General features: G+C 59.1%; 1 protein-coding gene across 1 annotated transcript in view; it reads right to left on the bottom strand.

Annotated features, from left to right (window-relative positions):
• Positions 1-19,062, bottom strand: part of DTNB (dystrobrevin beta) — a 123,757-nt gene that overhangs the window by 94,546 nt on the left and 10,149 nt on the right. The window contains exons 3-5 of the mRNA XM_084261740.1: positions 7,924-7,991; positions 3,747-3,827; positions 1,763-1,976 (exon numbers count right to left, since the gene is read on the bottom strand). Coding sequence (XP_084117866.1) covers positions 1,763-1,976; positions 3,747-3,827; positions 7,924-7,990 — 362 coding nt within the window. The 5' untranslated portion in view covers position 7,991. The remainder of the gene's footprint in view (positions 1-1,762; positions 1,977-3,746; positions 3,828-7,923; positions 7,992-19,062) is intronic.

Raw genomic sequence — 19,062 nt, 5'->3', positions numbered from 1 at the left:
GAGCCTCAGCCCTGCCTCTCCCACTGCACAGCGGCACAGCACCCCAGCTTCAGAGCAGCACCCCAGCTTCAGAGCAGGATCCCAGCTTCAGACCAGGATCCCAGCTTCAGAGCAGCATCCCAGCTTCAGAGCAGCACCCCAGCTTCAGAGCAGGATCCCAGCTTCAGAGCAGCATCCCAGCTTCAGAGCAGCACCCCAGCTTCAGACCAGGATCCCAGCTTCAGAGCAGCACCCCAGCTTCAGAGCAGCATCCCAGCTTCAGCACAGCATCCCAGGTTGGGCACTGCATCCCAGGTTGGGCACTGCATTGATGCAGCATCCCATGCCAGAGGGAGGGGGCTAAGCAGGAGCTGTGTGACCGTGCTGGGATGGAGTGCACTGCTGTGGCTACACAAGGGGCACAGCTTGCAGTGGGGGGAACAGTGTATCTCTAACTAAAGCCTCAACCTTCTGAGCTAGCTCCCCAAAACATGACCCTGCTCTCCAGTGGGTCTGTCTCAGCAGAAACACAGCCCCTCAGGTAACCCTGCCAACTCGTCTCACAGGTACCACCACCCAGAAAGGTACAGACTGGATGTGCTGCCATGGCAGCCCCCCTGCTCCAGCTGGGGCTGGTTCATCCGTCCCTGGAGAGACAGGGATTGCTGGGAACTCGGGCACTGTTCTGGGGAAAGCCTGGCTTCCTTCTGGGGACAATGAGAAGTCATGGCAGGGAAGGAGCAAAGCCTGGGCACCCCGTGGACTGCCAGAGCTCAGAGCTGCAGACTGTGCTGGGGAAAGATCTTCAGCCTCTGGGCAGCATCCTGGGCACAAGCTGCTCGGAGAGGGGGCAAAGGCCACGAGGAGCTGAGCCTGGAGTCACAGGCAGCTGCCAGAGAGAGAGCACAGAGGCCTGAACAGCAGCCAAGGACTGGCAGCTCCTACCTGGAGAGCAGAGACGTTTCTACTCCAGATCAAAAGAGCAACCCCTGAAGAACCACCCTGAGAAAGAAAGTGGTATGGCTGGCCACAGGGAAACCAGTAAGGCTGGCCACAGGGAAACCAGTAAGGCTGGCCACAAGGAAACTGGTAAGGAAAAGCCCAGCCAGTGCCTGAACAAGAATCACAGAATCACAGAATCACAGGGCTTGGAATGGCCCCCCAGAGCCCCTGGGGTCCCACCCCCTGCCCAAGCAGGGTCCCCAGGACAGGGGCTGGGATCTCTCCAGAGAAGGAGACTCCACACCCCCTGGGCAGCCTGTCCCAGGGCTCCCTCACCCTCACTGGGAAGAAGTTCTTCCCCACACTGGGGGGAACTCCCTGGGCTCCAACTTGAGCCCATTGCCCCTTGTTCTGCCAAAAGAAGAGGTGCAGGGTCTGCCAGGCAGGGTGGGGATCAGCACAGCACGTCCCAGTGGGGTGGAGCTGACCGGCCACACGAGGCAGCACCGGGGAAACACTCTCCCTGTTCGGAGGAGCCCTGTGCCACCGCCAGGGTCTGTAAGGTGCTGTCACAGGCTGCAGAACACCATTTCTCCCAGCCCCGGGTCGGCCACAGCTTACAGCACTGTGCAAGGCCCAGGCAAGGCTCATCCTTCTGGGAAAAGCCATTTGTAAGCCAAAGCGTCGCTGCTGCAGCCGTGTCACCCTCCACAGGCACCACCAGGGTGGTGAATGGAGGGGGGGCTGGGGGTGTCACGACCTCCAGGCACAGCATGCAGGCAGCATTCACCTCAGCAGAAGAGAAAAGCAGCTGAGGGACACAACTAGAGGAGGCACTGGCCTGTCGTCCGCCGCTATGATGAAGTTGAGGAGCAGGCTGATGGACTGCTCCACGCTGATGTGGTGGGTGGAAGGCAGGCGTTTGTTCAGCTGGTAGTAGATGGATGAAATGATGGTTTCCAGCCGAGACACGTTGATCTCTGTGTTGTGGTCCAGAGTGTTAAGGCCATTATCTCTGAAGGCTTCGATCATGTTCCAGATATCAACAAGATGAACTAAAAATAAAGGAAGAGAAGTTACTGTCTGTGCTGCATGCCAGCCCAAGGGCACAGCTCCTGAGCACTGTGCTAGCTCCTGCTCTGGGACAAACAGTTACTTGGTTGTGCTCCAAGTGAGAGACAGACTCTTGGTACTGATACTCATGGTTACTTCAGCTGGTTTTAGCAGCAAAGCAGGGCCCAGGCATCTTGTTTGCTCCTTTCCCCCACCCTTCAGCATCTGGGTGCTCTGCCAGGAAAACTGCATTAAGGAGAGCAGCCATCCATCATCATGCAGCAGAGTTAGAGACTTCCAGCTGAGAAGGACATGAGCCACATCCTCAATCCCCTACACACTGGTTACAACGCCTCTGAACACCCTCCTGCTGACTAGTAGCTCAGTTCTGAAGGAGGAACTCGATGTTCCAGTTACACCATATGACTGTTCCCAACTGACCCAGCTGCCAAGCCCAGAGTGTAACAGCCTGTGAACAGGGGGTACTGCAACTCCAAAGCCTTCCCTCAGCCACCCAGCCTGTCCTGCCCACAGCTACGCAGCGTTAACAACACAGATCAGGTTTTCCAAAGCCAGGGGCTCATCACAGGGCACTTCTGCACGTCTCCAGGTGTGAAAGGTAAGTATGGCAGTGAGAGGCCATCCAAGGACCCAGGGCAGCCCACCAGCCCCAGCGGGACGTGACCCAGCAGCTACAGGGAGCAGCCTCATTTGCTGCCTCCCCACCTCTCCTCATCTCCCTTGGCTGCTAAAGGAGGGTGTGAGGTGAGTGTGCCATCTTCAACATCTAATGAAACTGGTCACTATTCCTCAGAGAAGGCCCTGGGTGATGAAGCCAGGCTGCCCCCTCACCCCAGGCATGTGGCCCTGGGTCACACACAGCCTCACCTGCACACACACACGAGGTGAAGGTTACCTGAGGCACACACATGGCACAGGGACTCGGCCCCAAGGGGTGCCATGCAGTGTAACTGGCATTTCTCACTTGCTCTCTACCATTTCAGAGAGGTGTTTAGTTCACAGTGTGAGTCCAGACAAGAACTCCTCTCCACAGGAACAGCCACCCACAGCAGCCCTGGGAGACAGGCACGTGCCAGGGCTGGCTGTGCTACAGAGGAGCTGGAGTTTGCAGGGTGTAGCTGGACCTGTCCTGTGTGTGGGGGGGGTCCTCAGCTGTCCCCTGTGCAGAGGGACCTGTGCAGGTTGTGCCACCCCACTCATCGCTTCGGCCAACTCAGCACCGGTAGCAGAGTGGGAAGTAGCATCACCTCTCCACCCTCGGATGGAGCCAAGCTCAAGGGACCAGGGAGGACAGTGAGCAAACTTACTCTGACCAGTAGGCTGTGAGCTTGGAGCAGTCTGTGTGGTGGCTGCGTTACAGACAAGCCAGACCTGGGCACCTCCATCCCGAGGCACCAAGTGGGACCTGTGCCCAGCTGCCAGGGGGGCTGGGGACACACCTTGAGCCTGCCTGCACCCAACTCCTCAGGCAGCCCAGGGTGCCAGGCTGGCCCAGACATGTTACACTTGGAAATCTCCAACTAGTACCCCTGGAGAGCACTGGGCAGAGATGCTGCCTCTTCATAACTGGGCATTGAATCTCTGTCTGGTGTAAGCAACGACCCCCACTGCCTGATGAAGCACTCGCTCGTCCTGCTCTGCTCAACAGGGTGAAACACCTGCAACAACCACGCATGGGAAAGCTCTGAGGAGGAGGAGGAGGAGGAGGAGGAGGAGGAGGAGGAGGAGGAGGAGGAGTGGCTCCAACTTACGGTTACACCTCTTCTGCACAAAGCGCAGCTTGCAGGCTGTTCGGTACGTGGAGAGTCGGATGACGTCGAAGTTCTGAGTCCCTGGCAGCAGAGAAAGGGACAGTTTTCCTTCCTGTGTGACACTCAGGTTACCAGGGAGAATCACTGCACAAGTGTAGGGGTGTCCCTGCACACACACCATCACAGCCATGAGAGGAGCAGTGAGACCGAGCCGGGTGCCTCGGGAGGGAGCGAGAACGGAGCAGTGAGCAGGCAAGGGAGAGGATTGTGCTGGTGCTGGAAGACAGGCACACAGAGATGATGGGCCATGGGGATGCTGAGGGGCTGGAGCAGCTCCCCATGGAGAGAGGCTGAGGGAGCTGGGCTGGCTCAGCCTGGAGAAGAGAAGGCTGTGGGGGGACCTCACTGCAGCCTCCCCGTCCCTGAAGGGACCCCAGGAACAGGAGGGGAATGGGCTTGTTAAAGGGCAGAGACTGGCAGGACAAGGGGCTGGGGTGAAGCTGGAGGAGGGAAGGGGCAGAGGAGAGACTGGGGGGAAGTTCTGTGCAGAGAGAGTGGTGAGGGGCTGGAAGGGGCTGCCCAGAGAGGGGGTGGGTGCCCCGTCCCTGGGGGTGTTCCAGGCCAGGTTGGCTGGGGCCCTGGGCACCCTTGTGTAGCTCCAGGCTGGAGGTTGGTGTCCCTGCCTGTGGCAGGGGGTTGGAGCTCTGGGACCCTTGGGGTCCCTCCCAGCCCAGCCCAGGCTGGGATTCTGTGATTCTGTGAAAGATGAGAGACAAAGAAAAGGGGGGCTGCCTCTCCTACCACCCCAGAGCACACTTGTGGTCTCCCCAACAGCTCCAAATCAGGTAAGAAGCAGAAGAGAAAACACAGAAGAAAAAAATCCCTCTCTGACAGCTCCAACTCAGGCAGCAGACCCCCAAACAGTCCACGGCACGAAGGGGCTGAAGGCCATTCCCTACCAGTCCTCCACACCACATCCACTGGTACCAGCAGTGCTCTGGCCACTGCCAGCCCCAGCAGCCTCAGTGAGCTGAGACAAGCCCCTGCCAGGCAGCCCTGTCACCCCCTGTGCCAGCCACCTGAGACAGGACGTGAAGAGGGGGTGATCAGTGACCCTGGTCTGAAGGCCAGGAGTGGAACCAGCCAGGTCAAGTCTTAGAACTCCCACCGAGCACAAAGCAAATGCCTCTGGAATGCTCAGGGGGCTCTGGCAGGAGCAGCCTCAGCCAGTGGGCAGCGTGGTCCTGGCACAGGGCAGGGCCACACAGCAGCGGCACCGGCACGCGGGGCTCCTCCCAGGCTGCACACAAGCAGGACCTGCTGCCAGCTTCCATGCTGCTTCCCCAGGCCAGAGCCTGGGCCAGGAGAGAGCTGGGGCATGGGGACAACCACGATGTGCAGAACCCAGACCTCGAAAGGGACTTAAAATCAAACTCCCAACGCTGCATCCTCCCCAAGGCAGCATCCCACTGCTGGGGGGGGTCTTGCTCCTGCCCTCCCACATTCTGCACTCAGAAAGCAGCTTGCCATTAATTCCCTCACTTGGCAGCTGCATCCTGGATTCGCAGCCACAACTGCTCTTGGTTTTTGGGTAGTTCATGGCAATTTTGCAGACGCAGGAGGCTGACATGCCAAGGCTCCAGGACAGCTCGCTGAAGCAGCACCAGGCCAGCCAGGCTCTGGGGAGTGCTCAGCTGGATGCTGCAGTGCAGTGACCTCAGTGGGTTGTGTCCCACTGTCTTCTTCAGAAAAGCATCTCAGGTGACTGCAGGGAAGTACTTGGCCAGGTCACATAAGCCAGATCCAAGGCTACATCAAACCAGCTTGTTCTGTATCTTCTATGCAATATTCCTCAAACTCCCAACTGGTGTGGGTAGGCAGGGCTCTGAGCCCCCCCAGAGCCCCCCTGCCACAGGCAGGGACACCACCCCCCCCAGCCCAGGGTGCCCCCAGCCCCATCCAACCCGGCCTTGAGCCCTGCCAGGGATCCTGGGGCAGCCCCAGCTTCTCTGGGCACCCTGTGCCAGGGCTGCCCCCTCCCTGTGAAGGATTTCAGCCTCCCAGCCCCTCTCCTGCAGTACAATCTACCCCTGTTCTGAATCAGGGTGCATACCTCTACCTTTCAAGCCACAGAAAGCACTTCCAGAGAGCAGCCATCTCCACAGAATGCTGTCTACAGAAAACGTGTGTGTACAGCCACTGACCAGCTGCACACAGAGCCAGCCCCAGAGCTCTCTGTTGGCTGTTCCTGTCCTCCTGTGTCAATGAGAAAAGCCTCAACAAGGTCCTTCTGAAGGTAAAACAGGACGTGTTTTGGAGACACCTTGTACAGCTCAGAACTGGAGAACTGCTGAGGCTGGAGGGGAGCTCTGGAGATCATAGAATCATAGAATTGTAGGGGTTGGAAGGGACCTCAGGAGATCACCTCCTGCAGCCTCCCTGCCCCAGCAGGGTCAGCTACACCCTGTGCCCACGACTGCCTTCGGTGGAGTTCTGGTTGTCTGCGAGGATGGAGACTCCAGGGCTCCCCTGGGCAGCTCTCCCAGTGCTCAACCCCCTGACAGCAAAACCACTTCAACTCACATTCAGAGGGAATCTGCTGTGGTTCCGTGCCCATTGCCCTGTGTTCTGCTGCTGGGCCAAGGCAGGTCTGGCTCCACCTTCTTCACACCCTTCCATAAGATGAGCTCCACAGTTCAGAGATCCTGGAATAGCCTGCACAGAATTCTTGCCTGTCAGACAGCTCCATCCCTGCTACCAAGCCAACCAGCACCTCCCTGGGCAGCCCAGTGCTTGTCTCACAGCAGCAACCATCTCAGCACTGCAGCAAACCTGCAAACAAGTGGCCACCAAAAGCATCCATCCCCCACATCACACACCTGCCCCAGGCACGGAGCTCACTGAGGGAGGAAAACCTTTCCATGGCTGCTCATCCCACAGGTGGGATGTTGTACTGTAAAGGTGAAGGCATAAAGGTGAAGCTCAAAGACCTCAGGTGAAGCTCAAAGAGCTCAGGTGAAGCTCGAGGACCTCACCCTTCTCACACTGGCAGGGTCCTGAGCCCCACACAGACAGGCAGGTCAGACCGTCTGCACACCAGCCCCTTCCCTGACAGCACACCGTGGCTGCAGGAGGAGACACCCCATAGAAAGACAAGCAGAAGGATTCTGAGTAGTTTCAACGATCTGGCCAAAGCTGGAAATGACCAAGCTGATCCCTGCAGGAAGGGATCACAAGCAGACTGGAGGTGTCTGAGGGGTGAGCCATACACCCCGCTCCTCTGCGCCCGTCAGCCTGCTCCTCCTGCAGCAGCACTGCTGTATCCACGCTGGAAGGCTTCAGGAGATTCCATCCAGGACACCACAGAGCATTGAGAGTGCAAAGAGCAGGAGAGGAGGTGTGCAGCTTGTGCCCTACGCTGAACCACCTCTGTGCCACGTGCTGCCAAGAAGGGACACGACTGCGAAGCCAGAGCGAGCTGGGACGGGGGGGAGACGCTGCCCAGACAGGCTGCAGGGGAGGGGGAGCAGGGAAACTGAAATGGCAAGATGTGTACACCCCTGGCAGGGATGTCACCTGCAGCTCCTCCAGCACAAACACCCCTTGCTTCAGGCTGGGCCTTCCCCAGCCTGCCACCAGCACTGCAACCCTCACCCAGCCGAGGGGTTCCACTCAGCACGGGCTCCCAGAGGAAAGGGGAGCAACGTGATGACACACAGACACACAGACAGTCAGACAGACAGACCTTACTCCTTCTCAGAAGGCTGTGTCCACTCCTTTCTGCTCTGGTGTCTCCAGCCAGGGATGTGATTTCCAGTAACAACCCCAGCCCCTCCTCTGGAGCAGGGTGCCCCGAGCCCCTCAAACCATGTCTCTCCCCACTCACATGTGCATGGGGGGTTGGGGTTGGGGTTGGGGGGTTGGGGGGGGGGGGGTTTAAGGTAAAAGGTGATCTCTCTGCTGTCATCATTTATTTTAATGATGGCCACAAATGTCAGATGGTGCCACAGGTGGGAAACGTGGATGTTCCTTACAAGGAGCTTCCCAAACCCTGGACCCAGCTCCTGCCTCCTCCTCCTGACCCGGGGCACCAGGATGTCAGTGACCTGGAGGAACCACGGCAGCAGAGCTGGCAGTGAGGAGGGGGTGACATCCCACCTTCCCACAGCTTACTTACTCATTTCCATGAAGAGCTGCCTCTTCTCTGCCATCGTCCTCCTCCTCTTCCCGCTCTCCTCAATCATTCTGAAGACAAAAATTGCAAACACAGTTTGTGGGGGCATTTGGGTTGCAGGAGCATCTCACTGAGGACAGCACGATTTCACCCCCAGCTCCACCAGCTGGGTTCTATTCAGCAAAGGAAAAGAGAAGCAGAAAGACACCTCCTGACACCCACCACACCCCGTCACCGAGACGCGCCGGGACCTGCCAGCGCCTCCCCAGCGGTGAAGCACAGGAGACACCAGCTGCAACAGTCTGGCTGCTCACCCCAGCCTGGCAAACCCCAGGGGGGGCACAGGACACGGCACGATGCCAGGCAAGGAGTTCCTCCCTCTGCACAGGGACTCAGGGCAAGGAAGCCTCTCCGGGGGCAGGGGAGCCCGTGATGCGCCGGGTCCCGCCGATGGGCAGGTGAGACTGGGGGCTCAGAGGCAGCGTGGGGATTGCAGGGCTTGTCCTGCCTGGCAGAGATCAGTAACTCTCCCCCACCCTGCCCAGGGCTTCTGGGGGATGGTGGGTTTGGGGCAGAAAGAAAAACAAACACCAGACAGACCCCCCCCCTCCCTTAGGAGAACAGCTCAGAGGAGTGGCAGCACCACAGTGGGAGGCACAGGGATGCTCCAGTGCCCCTCCCAGCTCACACCACTACAGTCCCAATTTCAGCCAATTCCCCCCAAAACCAACTTACTTCAGCATCAGTGTCGAATTTCCCTTGAAGTCACTACCCTGCCTTATTCCTGTTACCAGCCCCACCAGCTCCCTGGGTGCATTTTTATATGTCTCTATTAAAAATAAAGGGGCCAAAATGCCGACTGGTTCCCCAGTGCTGCTGAGAGTCGCTGGGAGGCAGCCAGGCAGCTCCCCGTGCACCACGTAGGCTGAAACACCAGAGAACAGGAAGATGAGCCTGGGCACTCAGCCTGCAGCCCTGGGGAACAGACCCCCCAGCAGTCACCCATCCCTGGGGAGTTAATTACTCCCTGCAGAAGAACCCACCACACACATTCACCCTGAGACACCAAAACCTCCTCCTTGCCTGCTCACAGGAGGAGAAGCGTCTGGTGACACAGAGCACTTGGAAAAGCTCCTTTACCTCCCTGGGTTTCCTGCTTTGGGAAAGCAGAGACTCCACCAACGTGCTTCTGTTGGGCTTTTTGAAAGGGAAAAACCTCAGCTGCCTTGGTACCCCCAGGAACATTTTGTTCTCTGCTTCCTGGCAGAAATGCCTCTCACTAAGCTGAACCAATCCCAGCAAACAGACTGTCCTGTCTTCCCAAGCAAGGCTCCCACAACGTGTTATCACCAAACACTCCCAGAACCCCAGATGTGTTGGGTGGGAAGGGCCCTGCCAGGGCCCCCCAGCCCCACCCTGCAGTGAGCAGGGACATCTTCACTGGAGCAGGGTGCTCAGAGCCCCATCCACCCTGACCTTGGGTGTCTCCAGGGATGGGGCCTCCCCCACCCCTCTGGGCACCCTGTTCCAGTGTCCCACCATCCTCAGAGGGAAGAACTTTGTCTCAACACCCACCCTAAATCTCCCCTTTCCCAGTTTAACCCATCCCCCCTCGTCCCATCGCTCCCTGCCCTGGGAACAGCTCTTCCCAGCTTCCTACAGGCACCTCTCAGGGGCTGGAAGGGGCTGTAAGGTCCCCCCAGAGCCTCCTCTTCTCCAGGCTGAGCCAGCCCAGCTCTCCCAGCCTGGCTTCACAGCAGAGCTGCTCCAGCCCTTGGCTCATCTTTGGGGCCTCCTCTGGCCCCTCTCCAACAGCTCCATGTCCTCCTTGTGTTGGGGACCCCAGAGCTGGACCCAGCACCCCAGCTGGGGTCTCCCCAGAGCAGTTATGTCGAGCTGCACTTTGCCACAGGCTGACACAGGCGTTCTCAGAGCTGAATGGTTTACTACCCCACGAGTTCCAGCTCTCCTCACCCACTGCCCCAGGATTAAGAGGTTCTGGAACTAACAGCTCTTGATTTCTGCAGCACACAAAGCACACACGTCCCCTTGAAGCGTGCCAGTTACCAAACCAGTGCTCAGCTTTATTTCCAGAGCCAGCGCCTCTCCAAATGCCACAACAGATGGGCTCCAGGGGGTAGATTAGTTATTTGATCTTCTAAATTGTTTCTAGAAGAGTCTATTTTATCAAGACAGGAGGGACAATACCACTTGAATCTTCTGTGCCATCATAAAAACCACCATGACAACATGAGATCTCCTTGTCCTTGGGCTCTGGGTGCACGTGTCCCTCGCTCCACCTTCCCAGCCCGCCTCATCTTTCTGCAAAGCTGGGACCAGTCCCTGGAAAACCTGTCTCACATCAGAGCAGGAAGACAGAGCAATGGTCGAGATACCATGACAGTGATTTCTCCCAGCAATCACCTCCTGGAGCCCCTGATTCCAGCTAAACCCAGGAGATGGGCTTCCCAGTGCCGTGCACAGGAGGCACACCGATGTGCTACCAAGCAGTGTGTCCTGGGGCTGAGAGAGACAAGGGGATCCTGGGGGCATCAGGAGGAGTGTGGGCAGCAGGTGACAGGAGGGGATCCTCCCCCTCTGCTCTGCCCTGGCCAGGCCCCAGCTGGAGTGTTGTGTCCAGGGCTGGGCTCCCTGGGATCAACCAGCCAGGGATCTCCTGGAGAGAGTCCAGAGGAGGGACAGAGATGCTGAAGGGCCTGGAGCATCTCCCCTGGGAGGAAAGGCTGAGGGAGCTGGGGCTGTTCAGCCTGCAGGGAAGAGCCTGAGAGGGGATCTGATCACTGGGGATCAAGAGCTGAAGGGTGGGACCCAGGGGGCCATGGGCAGCCTCTGCTCAGTGTCTGTGGGGACAGGACAAGGGGCGATGGGCTCAAGCTGGAGCCCAGGGAGTTCCCCCCAATGTGGGGAAGAACTTCTTCCCAGTGAGGGTGAGGGAGCCCTGGGACAGGCTGCCCAGGGGGTGTGGAGTCTCCTTCTCTGGAGAGATTCCAGCCCCTGTCCTGGGCACCCTGCTTGGGCAGGGGGTTGGACCCCAGGGGCTCTGGGGGGCCCTGCCCACCCCTGTGGCTCTGTGTGATGCTGTGATTCTGTGTCTGAAGGCAGGGATAGAGCAGGCTCAAGACTAAGGCTGCCTGTGAAGGGCCACAATTCATTCTGCTGCTGGGTACCACATGCAGTGAAGTCCTGGAACAACCACCAGTCTCAGTCCCTACAGACACTTCATGGCTTTACATGGGTCAGGATGTGGGGTGGTTCCAGAGGTCACTCAAGCTGTGTGGGCTGTGGTCAGCAAACCCCACTGCACACAACTCACAGCTAAAGAGGTCAGACTGACCCAGATACAGCTTTAAATTTTGAAAGGAGCTGGTGTTCCCCTCCATGGGCTCTGCAAAGAGAGGGAATTAGCTGCCCAGCAACGCCCTTGGGATGAGATCGAAGTGAACTGGGACGAGGCGCTGCAAGGACACAGGGGCAGCCCGGCCAACCCACAGCTCAGGAGTTCTCTTGCACAGGCATTTCAGGGATGCTCTCAGGAGAATCATCCCCTCAGGAATGTTGACTCAGGTTCTCCTCCAAGGCCCTTGCCTTTCACTGGCACAGGCTGGGTTGGATGGGCCTTGAGCAGCCTGGGCTGGGGAGAGGTGTCCTGGCCCATGGCAGGGGTGGGTCTGGGTGGGCTCTGAGGCCTCTCTTTGGGGACCAGGGGCAGAACCCCAGGGGACAGCGTGAAGCTGCCAGGGGAGGGTCAGGCTGGGGGTCAGGAGGGGGTTCTGTGCTGAGGGGGGTCGGGGCTGGCACAGGCTCCCCAGGGAAGGGGTCCCAGCCCCGGGCTGGGCTGAGGGCAAGAAGTGTCTGGATGATGGACTCAGTGCCATGCTCGGGCTGGGCTGGGCTGGGCTGGGCTGTGTGGAGCTGGGAGCTGGGCACCAGGGGCCTCCCGGGTCCCTCCCAGCTCAGGACACCCTGGGCTCCCAGGATAGTCTACGATTCATGATGAACACCCCGTAGACACAGTGACGTCCCCCAGCAACGGGCCACGGTGAGGTGCCCCAGCAACGCACTGTGACATCTCTTCACCCCGACCAACAGCATCCCCCCCGCCGCGCCCGGTGACATCACAGGCCTGGGGGTTAGATTTGGGCACCCAGCATCTCCCAGGCAGTCGGTGCCTTCACTCCAGCCGAGCGGTTGGCGAAGCTTGGAGTGTGGACCAAGCCCTTGTCTCAGTGCTGGGCTTGTGCCCCGGGAACTGGTGGCAGCAGCTGCCAGCGCCCATCCCCGGACACCCTGAAGGTTTCTCCCCAGCCCTGCCTGCTCCAGGCAGCCGGGGCTCCCAGCAGGTCTTCTCGTGCAGCAGAGGTGAGCTCTGGGGGGGAACTTCACCCTGGGCAGGTTTCCTTCTGGAGGGACCCGTGTGTCTCTTCCAGCCCTCGCTGGGCCAGGCAGTGACCGTGGCGCCTCTTCCTCTTGCAGCGGGACACTCGCTGCCACATCCCTGGAGAGGAGAACTCCGCTGTGCCCAGCAGGTCTCCCCAGCCCACCCCAGCGCGTGCTGAGCATGGCCACGGATGAGGAGGACCGCTGCCCCATCTGCCTGGACACCCAGGCCGACGCGGCGTGCGCCGTGCCGTGCCTGCACCGCTTCTGCCTCAGCTGCATCCGGCGGTGGACGGACATCAAGGCCGAGTGCCCCCTCTGCAAGAGGCCTGTGGCAGCCATCCGGCACCCGCTGCGGGGGCACCAGTGCCAAGAGGCCCTTCCTTCCGGCCCGCAGCCAGCAGCAGAGCCCAGGGAGGAGTCCCCACAGGACCCGGGTGTGGAGTGGAGGGACAACTCCTCCTCCGCAGACTGGGCAGAGCTTTTCCAGCGGTACCGGCAACTCGGGGAGCGCCTGTGGCCCTGGCTGCAGGGGGGGCTGGGGCGGCTCTTTCGGGAAGACTCCTGGCACGCGGCCGTGACGCGCGTGACCCTGCGCACCCTGCGCGTCTTCGGGCTGGACGGACACAGCCTGGCCGAGGGGCTGCAGCGCCGGCACCAGCACCACACCGGGCTGCTCGCGCACGGCCTGACAGAGCACACCATTCAGCAGATGCAGAGGGAAGCCCACCACTACCTGGTGCATGGCGTAAGGGTGGAGGACAGCTCAGATGGCTCCCAAGACAGCTGGGAGCTCAGCTCCACGGCCAGCACCAGCTGGGATTCCCTACCAGACAGCAGGGAGCTCAGCCCTGCGACCAGCACCAGCTGGGATTCCTTCCCAGACAGCAGGGAGCTCAGCCCTGCAACCAGCACCAGCTGGGATACCCTACCAGACAGCAGGGAGCTCAGCCCTGCAACCAGCACCAGCTGGGATTCCTTCCCAGACAGCAGGGAGCTCAGCCCTGCAACCAGCACCAGCTGGGATACCCTACCAGACAGTAGGGAGCTCAGCCCTGTGACCAGCACCAGCTTGTATTCCCTGCCAGACAGCAGGGAGCTCAGCCCTGCGACCAGCACCAGCTGGGATACCCTACCAGACAGCAGGGAGCTCAGCCCTGCAACCAGCACCAGCTGGGATTCCCTACCAGACAGCAGGGAGCTCAGCCCTGCGACCAGCACCAGCTGGTATTCCCTCCCAGACAGCAGGGAGCTCAGCCCTGCAACCAGCACCAGCTGGGATTCCCTACCAGACAGCAGGGAGCTCAGCCCTGCAACCAGCACCAGCCGGGCTGCATCCCAAGGTGGGAGTCCAGTGCCCACCCCAGAGCTCTTCCTCAGTGCTGCTGCAGCGGACACAGACCAACTCCGAGGCACGTCGACTGCTGCTCTTCAGGGCAGTCCTGGCTGTACCCTTTCCATCCCAATTCCCATCCCAGGGGAGCAAGAACAGGACTTGGAGACGGAGGAGGCTGCAACTGGTGCCCCTGCCCCCAGACAGGGCCATGGCTGCTCACGCCAGGGACCCCAGCGCCCTCTCAAGAGGAAGCCCAGCAGCTCTGAGGACTCTGCTCCACCCACCAAGAAGCCACCCCGACAGTGATGCTGGAGGGCGGCCGTGGCAGCTGGTGAAAGGAGGGCTGGGAGGACAGCAGGGCCATGTACTGACCCCCACGGGGATCAGAGGGCTCTGCTCAGTGCTGCAGAACCTCCCTCTCCCAGGAAATAAAGATGTGAAAATGAAAGAGCCTGAGGAGCATTAGCAGTGTGGCTGGTATTGTTATCCACTACCGTGGATAACAGCTTTCTCCCCCTTCTCCCAGTGCTCAGCCATCTTCCTCCCAGCCTCCCTGGGCCATAAGGCCTATGGGGCCTGTCAGGCAGGAGAGGGGCTGCAGTGATGAGTGCGATCCATTGCCTTGGGCTGTGCGAGCTGGGTGGCACCTGGAGCACCTCTGGAGCCCCCCGGGGTTCGGAGAAGTGCTGTGGTGATGGGCATGATCCATCGAGTGGGATTCTGTGATTCTAGGTTTGTTTGAGACCTCTGGGGTTCCTCAGGGTCAGTACTGGGACCAGTGCTCTTGAACGTCTTTGTGGGACACATGGGCAGTGGGACTGGGTCACCCTCGGCGGGTTTGCTGACACCGACCTGCGTGGTGGGTGGGCAGGTGGGAGGGCAGGGATGAGGGATGGCACCCTGAGGACCCCCGGCAGGCTGCAGAGGTGGGACCATGCAAACCATGGGAAGCTCACCAAGGCCAAGCAACTTCTCCCCACGGAGCCCTGTGACTGTCCTTCTGGGCGTTTACAACACCCCACAGCAAGAAATCCTGGGCACAAAACCCACAGCTCAACAAACCACCTCCTCAGAGTTCCTGCACCTCCTGCCTCCTCCCAGCAGGCTCCCTACCAGGAGACACAGAGACTCAATGGCCAGCCACCCTCTCCAGGTCAGTCAGGATCCTACAGGCCTCCAAGGTACCTCCTCTCAGCTGCCTCTCTGCCACACTGAGCGATACTGACTGACTTTGTCTTTCCTTGTACCAAGAGCACTTTGTGCTCCCAAGGCCACAGCAACAAGCTGGGCAGCCACGGAAGGGCCACGCCAAGAGAGGTGACTCCAGCGGTCCCCGTGGCCGCCACCCAGCCTGGGATGGAGCAGCACGACCGGCTGCCCAGGGAGCCGGGGAGCAAAGACGAGCAGGGAGCACGGCTCTGCACAGGGGTGACCGGGACAGCCACGAGCACCAACACACAAGGCACAGACAGATACTGGACTTGGGCAAGCTGAGAGAGGAGAGGGAACGATCAAACTGCCACAGCTGGCAGAAAAAAGCCAGCTTTGCCAAACCAAAGTCACACTGAGGTTAACTTCTGTCCCAGGAGAGAAGAAAATTCTTTCATCCTCCTGCAGCACCTGGCACACACAGCTACATGCAGCCTGAAGGTGCAGGTGAAGATCTGAGCAGAGATCAGTAGAGATGCAGGACAAGAAACATTAATCAGCCTTTTAAAGCAACTCTCTCAGCACACGTATTTGAAGGGGAATGGCCAAGACTGAACAGGAAATCTGTGTGCACTTCTGGGCTCCTCAGCATCAGAAGGACAGGGAGGTCCTGGAGTGAGTGCAGAGAAGGGCAACCAGGCTGGGGAAGGGGCTGGAGGGCAAATCCTCTGAGGAGCAGCTGAGGGAGCTGGGGGTGTTGAGCCTGGAGAAGAGGAGGCTGAGGGGAGCCCTTCTCCCCCCCTCCCCTGCCCTGCCAGGAGGGTGCAGAGAGGTGGGCGATGGTCTCTGCAGCCAGGGGCCAGGAGCTGGGCCAAGGGGCAATGGGCTCAAGCTGCCCCAGGGCAGGGTCAGCTCAGCTGGGAGGGCAAAGTTCTTCCCTGGCAGAGTTGTGGGGCTGTGGCACAGGCTGCCCAGGGAGGGGGCTGAGTCCCCAGCCCTGGGGGTGTTGAACAGGGGGGAGATGAGGTGCTCAGAGATCTGGGGCAGCACAGGACAGGAACTGATGATCTTAAAGGCCTTTTCCAACCTTGTGGTTCTGTGGTATCTTAACCTCAGTGTCTCTGGAAGGACAGTGCCACGCTGCCTGCACAAATGCCAGGCTGTGCTCTGTGGTTTTGGCCACAGTACAACAGACCCAACCTCCAGCCAGCCCGAGACTTCCCGAGGCCAGACAGCACAGGCCCTTTCTGCAGACTGGGCTTAAGGATTTCCCCCTGCCATCCCCCTTCGAGTGCCTCAAAGCTCATCAGAAGCACCTGCTCCTTAGGGCACCAAGACTCGGGATCAGCAGCAGATTTGAGGATCCAGTTTCTCCCCACCGAACCCCAGAGAGATGAGACAGGAGAGGGAGGTTCCCCAGGAGGTCCCCGCACAGCAAAACCAGTCTCACCTGCCAGCAGAGAAACTTCAACTTGCTGTAAACCCAGCACTTGGGGATCCAGAAAACACTTATTTGTGCAAAGCCAGAAATCAAACCCCTCTGAATGTCAGAGAGAATGAAAACCCCTTCTGATGAGGCTCAGGGACGTTCAGTGCTCTGCCAGGGCTGGACTTGGCTTTGAAGCTTTTGCAGCACCGAGTTTTATCTTTTCTCTGGCTCTCCTGTAGGATGAACACACCCTGTAAGACTCTGTTCTGCACTCCTAGACACCTCCTGGGCTGGGGGGGGTATTTTAAATAGAAAGTGAAGAGCAACCACACTGTGTCAGACCGAGCCCACGGCTCCTCATCCCCTGTCTGCTTCCTTCAGACCCTTTTCTGGCTGGTCCCACTTACTGCCTCCTCCTCCTCCACCCATTCCTGTGTGGGGCAGCGTGAGCAGTGCTCTGCCATCACCTCCTTCCCAGGCAGCAGACCCTGCAACCAGCTGCTGCTCACACAGAAACCACTCACACTCACTGATCTTCAGCCTTCTCTACCACCCCTTTTCTCCTCCCATCAGCTGCTTTCAGAGCAGGAGAAACAGCAGAGTATTCAGCATGAAGGCGCAAAACATCCTGTGGGTTTTTTAAGAACCCTCTTTGTATCCTGAACAGAACATTAATAACATCCATGCAGCTTTTCTGCTGTTGCTGGCCATGACCTGAGACGGGGTCAGCCCAGGGCTGGAGCTGCACTCCAGCACAGACACCCTGCACAGAGGTGTTCTCAGCAGTATGAAGGTGTTAGTCTGGTTTCCTCTTGCTTCCCCTTTCCTCACCCCAGCGTTTCCCAGATCAGAAAAGCCAAACCTACTGTCTCTCTGGCTGCTGAGACGACACCTATAAGTGTGATATAAGCCAAACCTATTGTCTCTCTGGCTGCTGAGACGACACAGAAGTCACAGTCCAAGGAACCCCCATACAACTGAATTGCAGGACACAACAGCCTCTGTGCTTTGCTTCAGGTAAATCTCACTTTCTAGCACGTTCTCCAGAACCCATGGGATGGGTGCACACACAACCACTGCAGAGCAGCACTGGAATTCAGTCTCCTTACCTTTATGAACACTCGATTCAAGCACAGGCTGAACCTGCCAGTGCTTGAAGAAATACACCCAGACATAAACTCTCTCTATTGCCACCAGCTGTTTTGAGGGGAAACCCTAAAATCTGAGCAAGATGAGAATTCAGCCCAGAGGCGTTCCACCATGGCATCCTGCTCGGCTCCTCCAGCAAAAGCAGTGTCATCAAACCACTTCCTCTGCTTCCAGCCTCGGTGAAGCGACAGCAGGTCTGCAAGGCCAGGCCTGGATTATTTCCAGGGGTATTTCTTCCTCAAAAGGCTTGTGGCATCCCTCAGCAGTCCGGGGGGGACACCTGCGTTACCACAGCTCTTGCTCCATGTCAGGACAGGACTAGGAGAAGGTTCAGCCCCCCCAGTTTCTCCATGAAGGCTGTGAGGCCGACAGCTGCTCCCTTTGGGTGCCAGAGCCAATCTCCTCCGGCTGGACGTCTCCCAGAGTTTCAAGGATCCTGACAGGCACGGAGGAAAACGGAGTTCCACAGGTTCTGGTCTTCCCAGCAGTTCTTCTGGCAGCGTGGGCTAAACTGACACTCACCACCCAAGGTGGAAGTACAGAAACCTGGCAGGAGATCTCACACACGTGCTCTGCTCCAGCCTGACTCAGGGAAATGCCCCATTCCCTCCTGGCAGGGAGGGCAGCACTCCAGTTTCACGTCAGGATGGGGCTGGATGCACGGAGCATCGTTCTGCTCCACGCCCAGAGGCTTTAAGGAAGAAAACCCAGACTCAGGGAGCTGAAGGCAGTGTTGGCACAGAGCTTCTCTGATGCTCTAGAGCAGTGAGGGCACTAACACCCACTGTGGTCTGCCAGCCTTTGCAGGGAGGGCGCAGGAGCCAGGGGCACTGCTGCAGCCAGCACTGAGCCCGGGCAGCTGCCTCTGCTCCCTCCCTTCAGAGAGCGGAAAGGAAACCACAACCTGCTCTGTCCCAACCCCTGTGCTCAGAACACCTGGCTGAGGTTCCCATTACAGGCAGCAGCTGCTGCAAGTCAGAGACACATGAATATTGCAATGGCCTTTTCTTTTTACTCATACTTAAGTGGTGAATGTACCCGTGTGTCTACACACAAACCCTTTGCTAGACACGTACTGCACGGGAAGGCTACAGAGTCACAGCAGTGTGGGGCTTGGAAGGGACCTCCAGAGATCACAGAATCCCCAGGTTGGAAAAGCCCTTTGAGCTCCTGGAGTCCAACCGTCCCTGTCCTGTGCTGACCCAGATCTCTCAGCACCTCATCTCCCCCCTGTTCAACACCCCCAGGGCTGGGGACTCAGCCCCCTCCCTGGGCAGCCTGTGCCACAGCCCCACAACTCTGCCAGGGAAGAACTTTGCCCTCCCAGCTGAGCTGACCCTGCCCTGGGGCAGCTTGAGCCCATTGCCCCTTGGCCCAGCTCCTGGCCCCTGGCTGCAGAGACCATCGCCCACCTCTCTGCACCCTCCTGGCAGGGCAGGGGAGGTGGGGAGAAGGGCTCCCCTCAGCCTCCTCTGCTCCAGGCTCAACACCCCCAGCTCCCTCAGCTGCTCCTCAGAGGATTTGCCCTCCAGCCCCTTCCCCAGCCTGGTTGCCCTTCTCTGCACTCGCTCCAGGACCTCAATGTCCTTCTGGTGCTGAGGAGCCCAGAACTGGACCCAGCACTGGAGCTGCAGCCTCACCAATGCCACGTCCAACCCCCTGCCAAAGCCTCAAGTTCAAG

This window comes from Gallinula chloropus (assembly GCF_964237585.1).
Source record: "Gallinula chloropus genome assembly, chromosome: 3".
Lineage (NCBI taxonomy): Eukaryota > Metazoa > Chordata > Aves > Gruiformes > Rallidae > Gallinula > Gallinula chloropus.
The sequence above is the reverse complement of the archived record's forward strand: the minus strand, read 5'-3'. Positions and strand labels throughout refer to the sequence as shown.